General features: G+C 40.2%; 1 protein-coding gene across 1 annotated transcript in view; it reads right to left on the reverse strand.

Moving 5' to 3' along the window:
• c1qtnf12 (C1q and TNF related 12) overlaps positions 1–16,114 on the reverse strand; it is a 112,344-nt gene that overhangs the window by 22,358 nt on the left and 73,872 nt on the right. The window contains exons 2-5 of the mRNA XM_034173430.1: positions 12,942–13,046; positions 12,656–12,767; positions 12,172–12,356; positions 11,499–11,607 (exon numbers count right to left, since the gene is read on the reverse strand). Of these exons, the coding sequence (XP_034029321.1) occupies positions 11,499–11,607; positions 12,172–12,356; positions 12,656–12,767; positions 12,942–13,046 (511 nt within the window). The remainder of the gene's footprint in view (positions 1–11,498; positions 11,608–12,171; positions 12,357–12,655; positions 12,768–12,941; positions 13,047–16,114) is intronic.

Below are 16,114 nucleotides of genomic sequence, written 5' to 3' on the forward strand. Positions count from 1 at the left end.
TCCCCGTAGAGATGGTGCCTGCTCCCCAGACTACCATAACCAGCAAAAATCTATTAAGCATAAAAATTCAAAAAGAAAAAATAATATAGCACCTTCAACTGCACCACAGACTAAAACAGTTAAATGTGGTCTATTAAACATTAGGTCTCTCTCTTCTAAGTCCCTGTTGGTAAATGATATAATAAGTGATCAACATATTGATTTATTCTGCCTAACAGAAACCTGGTTACAGCAGGATGAATATGTTAGTTTAAATGAGTCAACACCCCCGAGTCACACTAACTGTCAGAATGCTCGTAGCACGGGCCGGGGCGGTGGATTAGCAGCAATCTTCCATTCCAGCTTATTAATTAATCAAAAACCCAGACAGAGCTTTAATTAATTTGAAAGCTTGTCTCTTAGTCTTGTCCATCCAAATTGGAAGTCCCAAAAACCAGTTTTATTTGTTATTATCTATCGTCCACCTGGTCGTTACTGTGAGTTTCTCTGTGAATTTTCAGACCTTTTGTCTGACTTAGTGCTTAGCTCAGATAAGATAATTATAGTGGGCGATGTTTAACATCCACACAGATGCTGAGAATGACAGCCTCAACACTGCATTTAATCTATTATTAGACTCTATTGCTTTGCTCAAAAAGTAAATGAGTCCACCCACCACCTTTAATCATATCTTAGATCTTGTTCTGACTTATGGTATGGAAATAGAAGACTTAACAGTATTCCCTGAAAACTCCCTTCTGTCTGATCATTTCTTAATAACATTTACATTTACTCTGATGGACTACCCAGCAGTGGGGAATAAGTTTCATTACACTAGAAGTCTTTCAGAAAGCGCTGTAACTAGGTTTAAGGATATGATTCCTTCTTTATGTTCTCTAATGCCATATACCAACACAGTGCAGAGTAGCTACCTAAACTCGTAAGGGAGATAGAGTATCTCGTCAATAGTTTTACATCCTCATTGAAGACAACTTTGAATGCTGTAGCTCCTCTGAAAAGAGAGCTTTAAATCAGAAGTGTCTGACTCCGTGGTATAACTCACAAACTCGTAGCTTAAAGCAGATAACCCGTAAGTTGGAGAGGAAATGGCATCTCACTAATTTAGAAGATCTTCACTTAGCCTGGAAAAAGAGTCTGTTGCTCTATAAAAAAGCCCTCCATAAAGCTAGGACATCTTTCTACTCATCACTAATTGAAGAAAATAAGAACAACCCCAGGTTTCTTTTCAGCACTGTAGCCAGGCTGACAAAGAGTCAGAGCTCTATTGAGCTGAGTATTCCATTAACTTTAACTAGTATGACTTCATGACTTCTTTGCTAACAAAATTTTAACTATTAGAGAAAAAATTACTCATAACCATCCCAAAGACGTATCGTTATCTTTGGCTGCTTTCAGTGATGCCGGTATTTGGTTAGACTCTTTCTCTCCGATTGTTCTGTCTGAGTTATTCTCATTAGTTACTTCATCCAAACCATCAACATGTTTATTAGACCCCATTCCTACCAGGCTGCTCAAGGAAGCCCTACCATTATTTAATGCTTCGATCTTAAATATGATCAATCTATCTTTGTTAGTTGGCTATGTACCACAGGCTTTTAAGGTGGCAGTAATTAAACCATTACTTAAAAAGCCATCACTTGACCCAGCTATCTTAGCTAATTATAGGCCAATCTCCAACCTTCCTTTTCTCTCAAAAATTCTTGAAAGGGTAGTTGTAAAACAGCTAACTGATCATCTGCAGAGGAATGGTCTATTTGAAGAGTTTCAGTCAGGTTTTAGAATTCATCATAGTACAGAAACAGCATTAGTGAAGGTTACAAATGATCTTCTTATGGCCTCGGACAGTGGGACTCATCTCTGTGCTTGTTCTGTTAGACCTCAGTGCTGCTTTTGATACTGTTGACCATAAAATTTTATTACAGAGATTAGAGCATGCCATAGGTATTAAAGGCACTGCGCTGCGGTGGTTTGAATCATATTTGTCTAATAGATTACAATTTGTTCATGTAAATGGGGAATCTTCTTCACAGACTAAAGTTAATTATGGAGTTCCACAAGGTTCTGTGCTAGGACCAATTTTATTTACTTTATACATGCTTCCCTTAGGCAGTATTATTAGACGGTATTGCTTAAATTTTCATTGTTACGCAGATGATACCCAGCTTTATCTATCCATGAAGCCAGAGGACACACACCAATTAGCTAAACTGCAGGATTGTCTTACAGACATAAAGACATGGATGACCTCTAATTTCCTGCTTTTAAACTCAGATAAAACTGAAGTTATTGTACTTGGCCCCACAAATCTTAGAAACATGGTGTCTAACCAGATCCTTACTCTGGATGGCATTACCCTGACCTCTAGTAATACTGTGAGAAATCTTGGAGTCATTTTTGATCAGGATATGTCATTCAAAGCGCATATTAAACAAATATGTAGGACTGCTTTTTTGCATTTACGCAATATCTCTAAAATCAGAAAGGTCTTGTCTCAGAGTGATGCTGAAAAACTAATTCATGCATTTATTTCCTCTAGGCTGGACTATTGTAATTCATTATTATCAGGTTGTCCTAAAAGTTCCCTAAAAAGCCTTCAGTTAATTCAAAATGCTGCAGCTAGAGTACTGACGGGGACTAGAAGGAGAGAGCATATCTCACCCATATTGGCCTCTCTTCATTGGCTTCCTGTTAATTCTAGAATAGAATTTAAAATTCTTCTTCTTACTTATAAGGTTTTGAATAATCAGGTCCCATCTTATCTTAGGGACCTCGTAGTACCATATCACCCCAATAGAGCGCTTCGCTCTCAGACTGCAGGCTTACTTGTAGTTCCTAGGGTTTGTAAGAGTAGAATGGGAGGCAGAGCCTTCAGCTTTCAGGCTCCTCTCCTGTGGAACCAGCTCCCAATTCAGATCAGGGAGACAGACACCCTCTCTACTTTTAAGATTAGGCTTAAAACTTTCCTTTTTGCTAAAGCTTATAGTTAGGGCTGGATCAGGTGACCCTGAACCATCCCTTAGTTATGCTGCTATAGACGTAGACTGCTGGGGGGTTCCCATGATGCACTGTTTCTTTCTCTTTTTGCTCTGTATGCACCACACTGCATTTAATCATTAGTGATCGATCTCTGCTCCCCCCACAGCATGTCTTTTTCTTGGTTCTCTCCCTCAGCCCCAACCAGTCCCAGCAGAAGACTGCCCCTCCCTGAGCCTGGTTCTGCTGGAGGTTTCTTCCTGTTAAAAGGGAGTTTTTCCTTCCCACTGTAGCCAAGTGCTTGCTCACAGGGGGTCGTTTTGACCGTTGGGGTTTTACATAATTATTGTATGGCCTTGCCTTACAATATAGAGCGCCTTGGGGCAACTGTTTGTTGTGATTTGGCGCTATATAAAAAAATTGATTGATTGATTGATTGATTGAATAGTTTTACATCCTCATTGAAGACAACTTTGGATGCTGTAGCTCCTCTGAAAAAGAGAGCTTTAAATCAGAAGTGTCTGACTCCATGGTATAACTCTCAAACTCGTAGCTTAAAGCAGATAACCCGTAAGTTGGAGAGGAAATGGCGTCTCACTAATTTAGAAGATCTTCACTTAGCCTGGAAAAAGAGTCTGTTGCTCTATAAAAAAGCCCTCCGTAAAGCTAGGACATCTTTCTACTCATCACTAATTGAAGAAAATAAGAACAACCCCAGGTTTCTTTTCAGCACTGTAGCCAGGCTGACAAAGAGTCAGAGCTCTATTGAGCTGAGTATTCCATTATCTTTAACTAGTAATGAGTTCATGACTTTCTTTGCTAACAAAATTTTAACTATTAGAGAAAAAATTACTCATAACCATCCCAAAGACGTATCGTTATCTTTGGCTGCTTTCAGTGATGCCGGTATTTGGTTAGACTCTTTCTCTCCGATTGTTCTGTCTGAGTTATTTTCATTAGTTACTTCATCCAAACCATCAACATGTTTATTAGACCCCATTCCTACCAGGCTGCTCAAGGAAGCCCTACCATTATTTAATGCTTCGATCTTAAATATGATCAATCTATCTTTGTTAGTTGGCTATGTACCACAGGCTTTTAAGGTGGCAGTAATTAAACCATTACTTAAAAAGCCATCACTTGACCCAGCTATCTTACCTAATTATAGGCCAATCTCCAACCTTCCTTTTCTCTCAAAAATTCTTGAAAGGGTAGTTGTAAAACAGCTAACTGATCATCTGCAGAGGAATGGTCTATTTGAAGAGTTTCAGTCAGGTTTTAGAATTCATCATAGTACAGAAACAGCATTAGTGAAGGTTACAAATGATCTTCTTATGGCCTCGGACAGTGGACTCATCTCTGTGCTTGTTCTGTTAGACCTCAGTGCTGCTTTTGATACTGTTGACCATAAAATTTTATTACAGAGATTAGAGCATGCCATAGGTATTAAAGGCACTGCGCTGCGGTGGTTTGAATCATATTTGTCTAATAGATTACAATTTGTTCATGTAAATGGGGAATCTTCTTCACAGACTAAAGTTAATTATGGAGTTCCACAAGGTTCTGTGCTAGGACCAATTTTATTCACTTTATACATGCTTCCCTTAGGCAGTATTATTAGACGGCATTGCTTACATTTTCATTGTTACGCAGATGATACCCAGCTTTATCTATCCATGAAGCCAGAGGACACACACCAATTAGCTAAACTGCAGGATTGTCTTACAGACATAAAGACATGGATGACCTCTAATTTCCTGCTTTTAAACTCAGATAAAACTGAAGTTATTGTACTTGGCCCCACAAATCTTAGAAACATGGTGTCTAACCAGATCCTTACTCTGGATGGCATTACCCTGACCTCTAGTAATACTGTGAGAAATCTTGGAGTCATTTTTGATCAGGATATGTCATTCAAAGCGCATATTAAACAAATATGTAGGACTGCTTTTTTGCATTTACGCAATATCTCTAAAATCAGAAAGGTCTTGTCTCAGAGTGATGCTGAAAAACTAATTCATGCATTTATTTCCTCTAGGCTGGACTATTGTAATTCATTATTATCAGGTTGTCCTAAAAGTTCCCTAAAAAGCCTTCAGTTAATTCAAAATGCTGCAGCTAGAGTACTGACGGGGACTAGAAGGAGAGAGCATATCTCACCCATATTGGCCTCTCTTCATTGGCTTCCTGTTAATTCTAGAATAGAATTTAAAATTCTTCTTCTTACTTATAAGGTTTTGAATAATCAGGTCCCATCTTATCTTAGGGACCTCGTAGTACCATATCACCCCAATAGAGCGCTTCGCTCTCAGACTGCAGGCTTACTTGTAGTTCCTAGGGTTTGTAAGAGTAGAATGGGAGGCAGAGCCTTCAGCTTTCAGGCTCCTCTCCTGTGGAACCAGCTCCCAATTCAGATCAGGGAGACAGACACCCTCTCTACTTTTAAGATTAGGCTTAAAACTTTCCTTTTGCTAAAGCTTATAGTTAGGGCTGGATCAGGTGACCCTGAACCATCCCTTAGTTATGCTGCTATAGACGTAGACTGCTGGGGGGTTCCCATGATGCACTGTTTCTTTCTCTTTTTGCTCTGTATGCACCACTCTGCATTTAATCATTAGTGATCGATCTCTGCTCCCCTCCACAGCATGTCTTTTTCTTGGTTCTCTCCCTCAGCCCCAACCAGTCCCAGCAGAAGACTGCCCCTCCCTGAGCCTGGTTCTGCTGGAGGTTTCTTCCTGTTAAAAGGGAGTTTTTCCTTCCCACTGTAGCCAAGTGCTTGCTCACAGGGGGTCGTTTTGACCGTTGGGGTTTTACATAATTATTGTATGGCCTTGCCTTACAATATAGAGCGCCTTGGGGCAACTGTTTGTTGTGATTTGGCGCTATATAAAAAAATTGATTGATTGATTGATTGATTGAATAGTTTTACATCCTCATTGAAGACAACTTTGGATGCTGTAGCTCCTCTGAAAAAGAGAGCTTTAAATCAGAAGTGTCTGACTCCATGGTATAACTCTCAAACTCGTAGCTTAAAGCAGATAACCCGTAAGTTGGAGAGGAAATGGCGTCTCACTAATTTAGAAGATCTTCACTTAGCCTGGAAAAAGAGTCTGTTGCTCTATAAAAAAGCCCTCCGTAAAGCTAGGACATCTTTCTACTCATCACTAATTGAAGAAAATAAGAACAACCCCAGGTTTCTTTTCAGCACTGTAGCCAGGCTGACAAAGAGTCAGAGCTCTATTGAGCTGAGTATTCCATTATCTTTAACTAGTAATGAGTTCATGACTTTCTTTGCTAACAAAATTTTAACTATTAGAGAAAAAATTACTCATAACCATCCCAAAGACGTATCGTTATCTTTGGCTGCTTTAAGTGATGCCGGTATTTGGTTAGACTCTTTCTCTCCGATTGTTCTGTCTGAGTTATTTTCATTAGTTACTTCATCCAAACCATCAACATGTTTATTAGACCCCATTCCTACCAGGCTGCTCAAGGAAGCCCTACCATTATTTAATGCTTCGATCTTAAATATGATCAATCTATCTTTGTTAGTTGGCTATGTACCACAGGCTTTTAAGGTGGCAGTAATTAAACCATTACTTAAAAAGCCATCACTTGACCCAGCTATCTTACCTAATTATAGGCCAATCTCCAACCTTCCTTTTCTCTCAAAAATTCTTGAAAGGGTAGTTGTAAAACAGCTAACTGATCATCTGCAGAGGAATGGTCTATTTGAAGAGTTTCAGTCAGGTTTTAGAATTCATCATAGTACAGAAACAGCATTAGTGAAGGTTACAAATGATCTTCTTATGGCCTCGGACAGTGGACTCATCTCTGTGCTTGTTCTGTTAGACCTCAGTGCTGCTTTTGATACTGTTGACCATAAAATTTTATTACAGAGATTAGAGCATGCCATAGGTATTAAAGGCACTGCGCTGCGGTGGTTTGAATCATATTTGTCTAATAGATTACAATTTGTTCATGTAAATGGGGAATCTTCTTCACAGACTAAAGTTAATTATGGAGTTCCACAAGGTTCTGTGCTAGGACCAATTTTATTCACTTTATACATGCTTCCCTTAGGCAGTATTATTAGACGGCATTGCTTACATTTTCATTGTTACGCAGATGATACCCAGCTTTATCTATCCATGAAGCCAGAGGACACACACCAATTAGCTAAACTGCAGGATTGTCTTACAGACATAAAGACATGGATGACCTCTAATTTCCTGCTTTTAAACTCAGATAAAACTGAAGTTATTGTACTTGGCCCCACAAATCTTAGAAACATGGTGTCTAACCAGATCCTTACTCTGGATGGCATTACCCTGACCTCTAGTAATACTGTGAGAAATCTTGGAGTCATTTTTGATCAGGATATGTCATTCAAAGCGCATATTAAACAAATATGTAGGACTGCTTTTTTGCATTTACGCAATATCTCTAAAATCAGAAAGGTCTTGTCTCAGAGTGATGCTGAAAAACTAATTCATGCATTTATTTCCTCTAGGCTGGACTATTGTAATTCATTATTATCAGGTTGTCCTAAAAGTTCCCTAAAAAGCCTTCAGTTAATTCAAAATGCTGCAGCTAGAGTACTGACGGGGACTAGAAGGAGAGAGCATATCTCACCCATATTGGCCTCTCTTCATTGGCTTCCTGTTAATTCTAGAATAGAATTTAAAATTCTTCTTCTTACTTATAAGGTTTTGAATAATCAGGTCCCATCTTATCTTAGGGACCTCGTAGTACCATATCACCCCAATAGAGCGCTTCGCTCTCAGACTGCAGGCTTACTTGTAGTTCCTAGGGTTTGTAAGAGTAGAATGGGAGGCAGAGCCTTCAGCTTTCAGGCTCCTCTCCTGTGGAACCAGCTCCCAATTCAGATCAGGGAGACAGACACCCTCTCTACTTTTAAGATTAGGCTTAAAACTTTCCTTTTTGCTAAAGCTTATAGTTAGGGCTGGATCAGGTGACCCTGAACCATCCCTTAGTTATGCTGCTATAGACGTAGACTGCTGGGGGGTTCCCATGATGCACTGTTTCTTTCTCTTTTTGCTCTGTATGCACCACTCTGCATTTAATCATTAGTGATCGATCTCTGCTCCCCTCCACAGCATATCTTTTTCCTGGTTCTCTCCCTCAGCCCCAACCAGTCCCAGCAGAAGACTGCCCCTCCCTGAGCCTGGTTCTGCTGGAGGTTTCTTCCTGTTAAAAGGGAGTTTTTCCTTCCCACTGTAGCCAAGTGCTTGCTCACAGGGGGTCGTTTTGACCGTTGGGGTTTTACATCATTATTGTATGGCCTTGCCTTACAATATAAGGCGCCTTGGGGCAACTGTTTGTTGTGATTTGGCGCTATATAAAAAAAAAATTGATTGAATTATAGGCCAATCTCCAACCTTCCTTTTCTCTCAAAAATTCTTGAAAGGGTAGTTGTAAAACAGCTAACTGATCATCTGCAGAGGAATGGTCTATTTGAAGAGTTTCAGTCAGGTTTTAGAATTCATCATAGTACAGAAACAGCATTAGTGAAGGTTACAAATGATCTTCTTATGGCCTCGGACAGTGGACTCATCTCTGTGCTTGTTCTGTTAGACCTCAGTGCTGCTTTTGATACTGTTGACCATAAAATTTTATTACAGAGATTAGAGCATGCCATAGGTATTAAAGGCACTGCGCTGCGGTGGTTTGAATCATATTTATCTAATAGATTACAATTTGTTCATGTAAATGGGGAATCTTCTTCACAGACTAAGGTTAATTATGGAGTTCCACAAGGTTCTGTGCTAGGACCAATTTTATTCACTTTATACATGCTTCCCTTAGGCAGTATTATTAGACGGTATTGCTTAAATTTTCATTGTTACGCAGATGATACCCAGCTTTATCTATCCATGAAGCCAGAGGACACACACCAATTAGTTAAACTGCAGGATTGTCTTACAGACATAAAGACATGGATGACCTCTAATTTCCTGCTTTTAAACTCAGATAAAACTGAAGTTATTGTACTTAGCCCCACAAATCTTAGAAACATGGTGTCTAACCAGATCCTTACTCTGGATGGCATTACCCTGACCTCTAGTAATACTGTGAGAAATCTTGGAGTCATTTTTGATCAGGATATGTCATTCAAAGCGCATATTAAACAAATATGTAGGACTGCTTTTTTGCATTTGCGCAATATCTCTAAAATTATAAAGGTCTTGTCTCAGAGTGATGCTGAAAAACTAATTCATGCATTTATTTCCTCTAGGCTGGACTATTGTAATTCATTATTATCAGGTTGTCCTAAAAGTTCCCTGAAAAGCCTTCAGTTAATTCAAAATGCTGCAGCTAGAGTACTGATGGGGACTAGAAGGAGAGAGCATATCTCACCCATATTGGCCTCTCTTCATTGGCTTCCTGTTAATTCTAGAATAGAATTTAAAATTCTTCTTCTTACTTATAAGGTTTTGAATAATCAGGTCCCATCTTATCTTAGGGACCTCATAGTACCATATCACCCCAATAGAGCGCTTCGCTCTCAGACTGCAGGCTTACTTGTAGTTCCTAGGGTTTGTAAGAGTAGAATGGGAGGCAGAGCCTTCAACTTTCAGGCTCCTCTCCTGTGGAACCAGCTCCCAATTCAGATCAGGGAGACAGACACCCTCTCTACTTTTAAGATTAGGCTTAAAACTTTCCTTTTTGCTAAAGCTTATAGTTAGGGCTGGATCAGGTGACCCTGAACCATCCCTTAGTTATGCTGCTATAGACTTAGACTGCTGGGGGGTTCCCATGATGCACTGTTTCTTTCTCTTTTTGCTCTGTATGCACCACTCTGCATTTAATCATTAGTGATCGATCTCTGCACGAACCCACGCCATCCCAAAGCTTTTATTGTCAGTCAGAATCTTTACGACTGAGCTACAGAGCTGTTTTTTGAAAGCTGCAGGAGTCTGCCTCATATCAGGAAGGACATGGAAGTATTACAAAAAAAATTAAAATCACACACCATATAAAAACGCCGCATTTATCAAGTGCTGCTTATGTGGAATAAATAAAAAATAAAAACCAGCCGGTACCTGTGGGACCACATCATGCTGCTTATGTGGAATAATTTTTTTTTTTTAAAAGAAGAAAAAAACCACACCAACCCCCTGATGCAAATTCGTGCCTTTCAAAAGCTCTGATTCCCAGTCAGCAACTTTACCACTGAGCTACAGAGCTGTTCTTTGAAAGCTGCGGGAATCTGCCTCATATCAGGAAGGACATAGAAGTATTACAAAAAAAAAAATTAAAATCGCACACCATATAAAAACACATTTATCAAGTGAGCAATAACAAATATGATCCGCCTGTTCCTCTGGTGATGACCCATGGTCACTGACATACAGTCATAAATAACATGATTGAGAAGTAGTTCACTCATCTCATTCATGTCCACATCTGCTGGCGCGTCTCTAACCGGCCGCGGCCGCACCCGCATGTCTTGTGGAGGACGCGCTACAAGACACCGCACCATGTGGAACAGAGCTCACATGGGTGATGTGACAGTGAGATCGCCTTCTGCGTGTTCTGATCTGATGGTCTGTTTCAACCTGGGAGCAGCCTGTCAACGTGCGCACGCTTGCTCACTGCAGCACGTCACCACAGTGATATATGTTTTTATTTATGTCCACTTGATAACAGCAAACACACACACACACACGTCACAGTGGGCAGTTGTTTGTCCATGTAAGTCCAAACACAGTACGTGGTGTCCAGGTCCACAGATTTCCACAGCTGCTTCAGTGGGAGGACACACCTCCTGTCATCTCAGCGCACACACCAAAGCCACACTTGTGTGGGACTTTGACAAAATTGTCTGCAGTCTGTTATCGTGCCAAGAGTGCAACTGGCCACACATTTTCTAAGTGCCACCTGAGCAGTGTTAGATGTTTGTACGTGTCACCTGGAATTTGGCCGGCACCTGCTGTGAGAGGGTGCGATGGGTTCGCACAGCACACACTTTGTCTTTCAGGCACTTGTGTGTGCAAATAGTTGTAGCAACAGGTGTACGAGGTGTTGTCGACAGGGACGACATTACATGCTTTGCACACGACTCCTGTGTCATGTGCACTAAGTGTGTACTTCATCCAAACTTCACACTATGTGTGAAGGGGCCCTAACAGGCTTAAACTACCTCAAATGGGTGGCCTAAAGTTTAGACCTTTGGACGAGAGTTAGACAGGTCTAACTTGACTAGTCTGTCCCCACAGCATGCCACCACTTTTAAACTTTGACTAGCTCCCTTAGTACTGCTTCATAAAACCAGACCCAGGTATCCCGTTGTACTCTACTCAAATGGTACAAAATATGACTCATCTAATACATATGAATTTAGACTACAGATAGAGGGTATACAGTCTGTTTGGGCCTGATTTTCCCCTCTTTTTGCAGTACATGTTATGGTGGTGGGGGGGTGCTTTAATAAAGCTCCAGGATCCCTTGAGAGTTCGTTTAGCGGTGCATGCAGTTAGCAGAGCGCCACGGTTATTTACCGATGTGGACGTTAGCAGAGAACTGGTAGATTCCTGTGATGGGAGCTGTGAATCTCCCTGTGGACTGGTCCATCCCCGACCCTCTGAGGAAGGCTCCTTTAGCTGGTGGCTGAAAGTACAGCAAATAATATCTTTACATTTGACAGGTAACGCACAGATTCCTGAGGGAAAATGTAGGTCAGAATGCAACCCAATAAAGTAAAAGCTGTCAATAAGAGAATGCTGTGGCAGCGTGTTAAGTAACATGGCAAAACGTCAGCCACACTCCCCCCGTCTGGTCAGCCCGTCCCAACAGGGCACAATTCTTCCACTACAGCATGCTGTTTCAAACTGTGTCTATTTCTGTCCTCTCCACGCTTTAGTCCAAGGCAGAGACAGAGTGCCTTTTGTATGCCGCCCGGAGAGTGATGTGGAGAATTTAAAAAGGAGATATTTTCGACCGAAATGCCAGTTGGGGCTCCACATTGGCACTGCTTGACCGGGGAGAAGAATCCTCTCTCACAGTACATGCAAACTAATGCTTGCTCTTTTAAATAAATAGTTAAGATGAGAGTCAGAAACAAAGCATGCAACCGCTTTGAAGGGGATCAGCTAAAACTCTACTTTTTTCAGCCATGCAAAGAGCAAAGCTGAGGCAGTTCATAAATATTTCTTTGGTTTAAAACAAACATACTGTCTGAAAGTTCTGGAGCTCCACCAGCGTCTTCTTGTCAACCACCATGGGTCCCTTGAGCTTACAGTGGAAAGCCTCTTCTATTCGCCGGTACGAGGTCATCCCCTCCAGAGTGAGAACGGCCATTGGTAACTGGCTCGGGCTGGTTTGTCTGTCCAGCGTTGCTGCCCGTCTTTCTGTAGCCTCTGATGGAAATACAAGACCATGACCCATGGGATAAAAAAAGCTTTTCAACCTACCATCCCTGGTTCTCATGACCAGGCACCTAAGTGGCTCTACCTTTTTTTTTTTTTTTTAGATCTTTAGATGTACCTTAGTAAACACTAGTAGCGTCCCACCTTACATTTGGAATGTATAATAGAAGATATACCTGACTGAATTTTCATGACGTCAAACCAAAAGAAGACCTATTGCCAAAGTATTGTGCATCAAAAAGACATAGTCTAAAAATTTACAGTGCAACCTAACAGGAGCTGGAGTTTACCTCTAATCATATCTTTGAACTCCTGGAGAAGAACGTCTTGGGTCACTTCAGCCCCAGGAGATCCAGGAGGTCCCTGTGGGCCAGGAGGACCTGGAGGACCAGGTGGGCCCGGCTAATAGAAGCCAGAAAACATGCACCAAACATCATTAGAAAATATTTACTCATTTACACCTTAATTACCAGAGAGCAAGCACATATGTCAATCTGCCAGAGAATGTAACCATCCTAATGAAGTCATTTTATTGATTTATTTTAGTCTGAAGAACACACAGTCTACTGAGTTTACCAGGGGTCGTTTCCGTTTAGGACACTTTCCAGGGAAGTTGCCAACGGGTCGTTTGACAAAGTCCATCCATGATCCTAACGGGTCCACTCTCTGGTGCTCAGAAACCTGCGCCAACAGACGAAGACGTACAACTACAATGTCATCCACTATAACGCAAAACATTATACAGTACTGAGCAAACATTTCATGCACCATTGAATTTTTATCAGTGCAACAACAGAAAATCAGTTTTGTCAAAAAAAAAAAATTCTGATTTCAACAAAAGCAAATAAGGGTTTATTTTTCTTTTCTTTTTTTATGTGTCAGTTTAAAAAAAAAAAGAAACATTATTAAATATATAAACCTAATTTTTGCAAAAATTTGATTGCCACAAACAAACAGAAAAAGTATTGGCAGTTGCCACTAATAACACCCCCCCCCCCCAAAAAAAAAACACACCCCTTTTCTTAATGACTGAGAAATGTAATTAAATACAGCAGACTGATGATAACAATAAATATTTGTTATTTAATCACCAAATAAATATTATATATTTAGATATATAATGTTTTAGGCTAAAAAGTGGTGATACATTTTATTTACTTACACAGTATGCATTGATAAATACTGAATTTTCATCTAATAATTAACAAGCATCATACATGCTGGTGCACTTATAGACCTGCACTGACTGTAGCCGTTAAATATGAAATTCATCATGCACAATCATGAAATGTCCAGCAGGTGTCAGTGTTTAGAGTGGCTTCTTTTTGATACAAACTCTGGAACAGTGTTTCAAACTGGTTACTGAACAATGTTTCAAACCAGGTTCAGAAAGGTTACTGAACAGTGTTTCGAGTTTGCCAGCACTAATCTGCAGTAACAACAAAAGGTTTTGGCATCCTCTCCACCTGCATGTTCTATCCATCCCTAATTCCGGTTTTGCTTTCCCGCTCTGTTGTGTACATCATTATCTATTTGCCCACATACTGGACATAGTTTCCCACCCACAGTTGGTTGCATATGTTGTTTGGTGACACTGATGTGAAGGTGGGTGTCGGTGTGTGGAATGTGTAAAGGACATGGCATAAACAGTGTTCAGCAATACTGCTAATAAATCCAACTACAGCTGCTCCTCAAGTTCCTTAATCCATCCAACGTGCATTAATCATCCAGCAGGTGGCAGACATGTCTATGGGATATTGCATAGACCAAAGAAAGTGCCTCTCGGGATTGATCTAGTTCTAGTACATCAAAGTTCACCACAAACTAATCAGTCCTAATTCGGTGAGTTATAAGATGATAGCATTGATTTGGACTAATTCACCCAACCATCTACAGTTTTACTGTCCAACCCCTGACACTGTTCATGACACAGCTGGAATGAAACACCCAAAGTTTCTGAACAACAACAAAAAAAACAACGCAATCAAAAACTGAGACATAAAATGTAGCTGTGACACAGGTACTGGTACATATATAGTAACCTGTATAGTAAAAAAGGGAGTTTTTCCTTCCCACTGTAGCCAAGTGCTTGCTCACAGGGGGTCGTTTTGACCGTTGGGGTTTTCCATAATTATTGTATGGCCTTGCCTTACAATATAAAGCGCCTTGGGGCAACTGTTTGTTGTGATTTGGCGCTATATAAAAAAATTGATTGATTGATTGATTAAACTGTTTTCTTGACACATCAGGGGATGGATACATGCAAATTCAGTAAGGTATCTCTTATATACTATATAATATATATAATATATTCCAGTTCTAAGGTGGAACTATGTCAGTATACAAAGGTATATCTTAATATCTAAAAAGGAAGAGTAAAATAGAAGAGTAGAATAGAGTAGGGTAGAGCCACAGGGAACCAGGGATGATGGGTTAAAAAGCTTTTTTATCCCATGGGAACTCTCCCTACCCACCCAAGCGGCTCAAGAAAAAGGTATATATAATATAATAAATAATAAGACATAAGAAGGATAAGACATCACAGGAGAAGATTGTAGTATAGGTCATTTAGTATGTAGACTAGTAGTAAAATCAAATATAGTTAGTAGGCTAAGCTGTAGAAGCAGAAGCTGTGAGTGTGTGAGTGTACTGGTGTCTATCTAAAGTAACTATAGGAAAGCATACTATAGGAAAATGAACATGAACATTTTTCAACTCATTGAATATTATCTTGGACTTAATTTGCATCAGTCATTATTGACAGTATGGTACTGTACAGTAAATCTGGATTAGGCAATGCTCCAAAAAAAGAAATGACTGACTATGCAAGAAGGACATTAGTGAGGGAAGCCACCAAGACACTCAATGAGTTACAGGGTTCTGTAGATGTGATTAGAAAAACTGTGCAGAGAGAAATTTTCTCTGTTGCATCACAGCTTCACAGTAGAGTGGAGCAGTAAAGGAATTTTTGTAAAAAGAAGACGTGACATGACAGAAGACACATGGGAGATTCCAGCCTATTCAAGAAAGGTAAAAAAAAAAACCCTTCACATTGTTTGTTGTTGTTGTATGGAGTTTTGTTGTTGTTTTGTTTTTTTGAAAGTGTAATTGAATTTGTGTTGGACAAAAAGCTCTGGGTGAACATTAACATTTTCAAGCATTTTTTTTCCAACACATAAAAAATTTCCATGAGCAGTGATGAAAAAATGAGCCTGTGTGTGTTGCAGCCCTCAGTCTGTAACAACATGCCAAAGTGGTCACTTCTCGCTTACCCAAAGACTTGTGAGGAATTTTATTGCTGCTACTGTGTTTGAGAAATGTAATGACTTACAACTTACAGGCAGGTCCATAAGTATTTGGACAGTGACACAATTCTTGTCATTTTATCTCTGTGGAGTGAAAATGAAACAATAAAGATGTGTTCATGGTGTCGACTTCCAGCTTTATGTAATTCAAGGGGTTGAACAAAAAAGACCATATGTGAGGTTGGCTCTGCCACAGTCAATCAATCAATCAATTTTTTTATATAGCGCCAAATCACAACAAACAGTTGCCCCAAGGCGCTTTATATTGTAAGGCAAGGCCATACAATAATTATGTAAAACCCCAACGGTCAAAACGACCCCCTGTGAGCAAGCACTTGGCTACAGTGGGAAGGAAAAACTCCCTTTTAACAGGAAGAAACCTCCAGCAGAACCAGGCTCAGGGAGGGGCAGTCTTCTGCTGGGACTGGTTGGGGCTGAGGGAGA

Source organism: Thalassophryne amazonica, chromosome 6 (assembly GCF_902500255.1).
Source record: "Thalassophryne amazonica chromosome 6, fThaAma1.1, whole genome shotgun sequence".
Taxonomy (NCBI): domain Eukaryota; kingdom Metazoa; phylum Chordata; class Actinopteri; order Batrachoidiformes; family Batrachoididae; genus Thalassophryne; species Thalassophryne amazonica.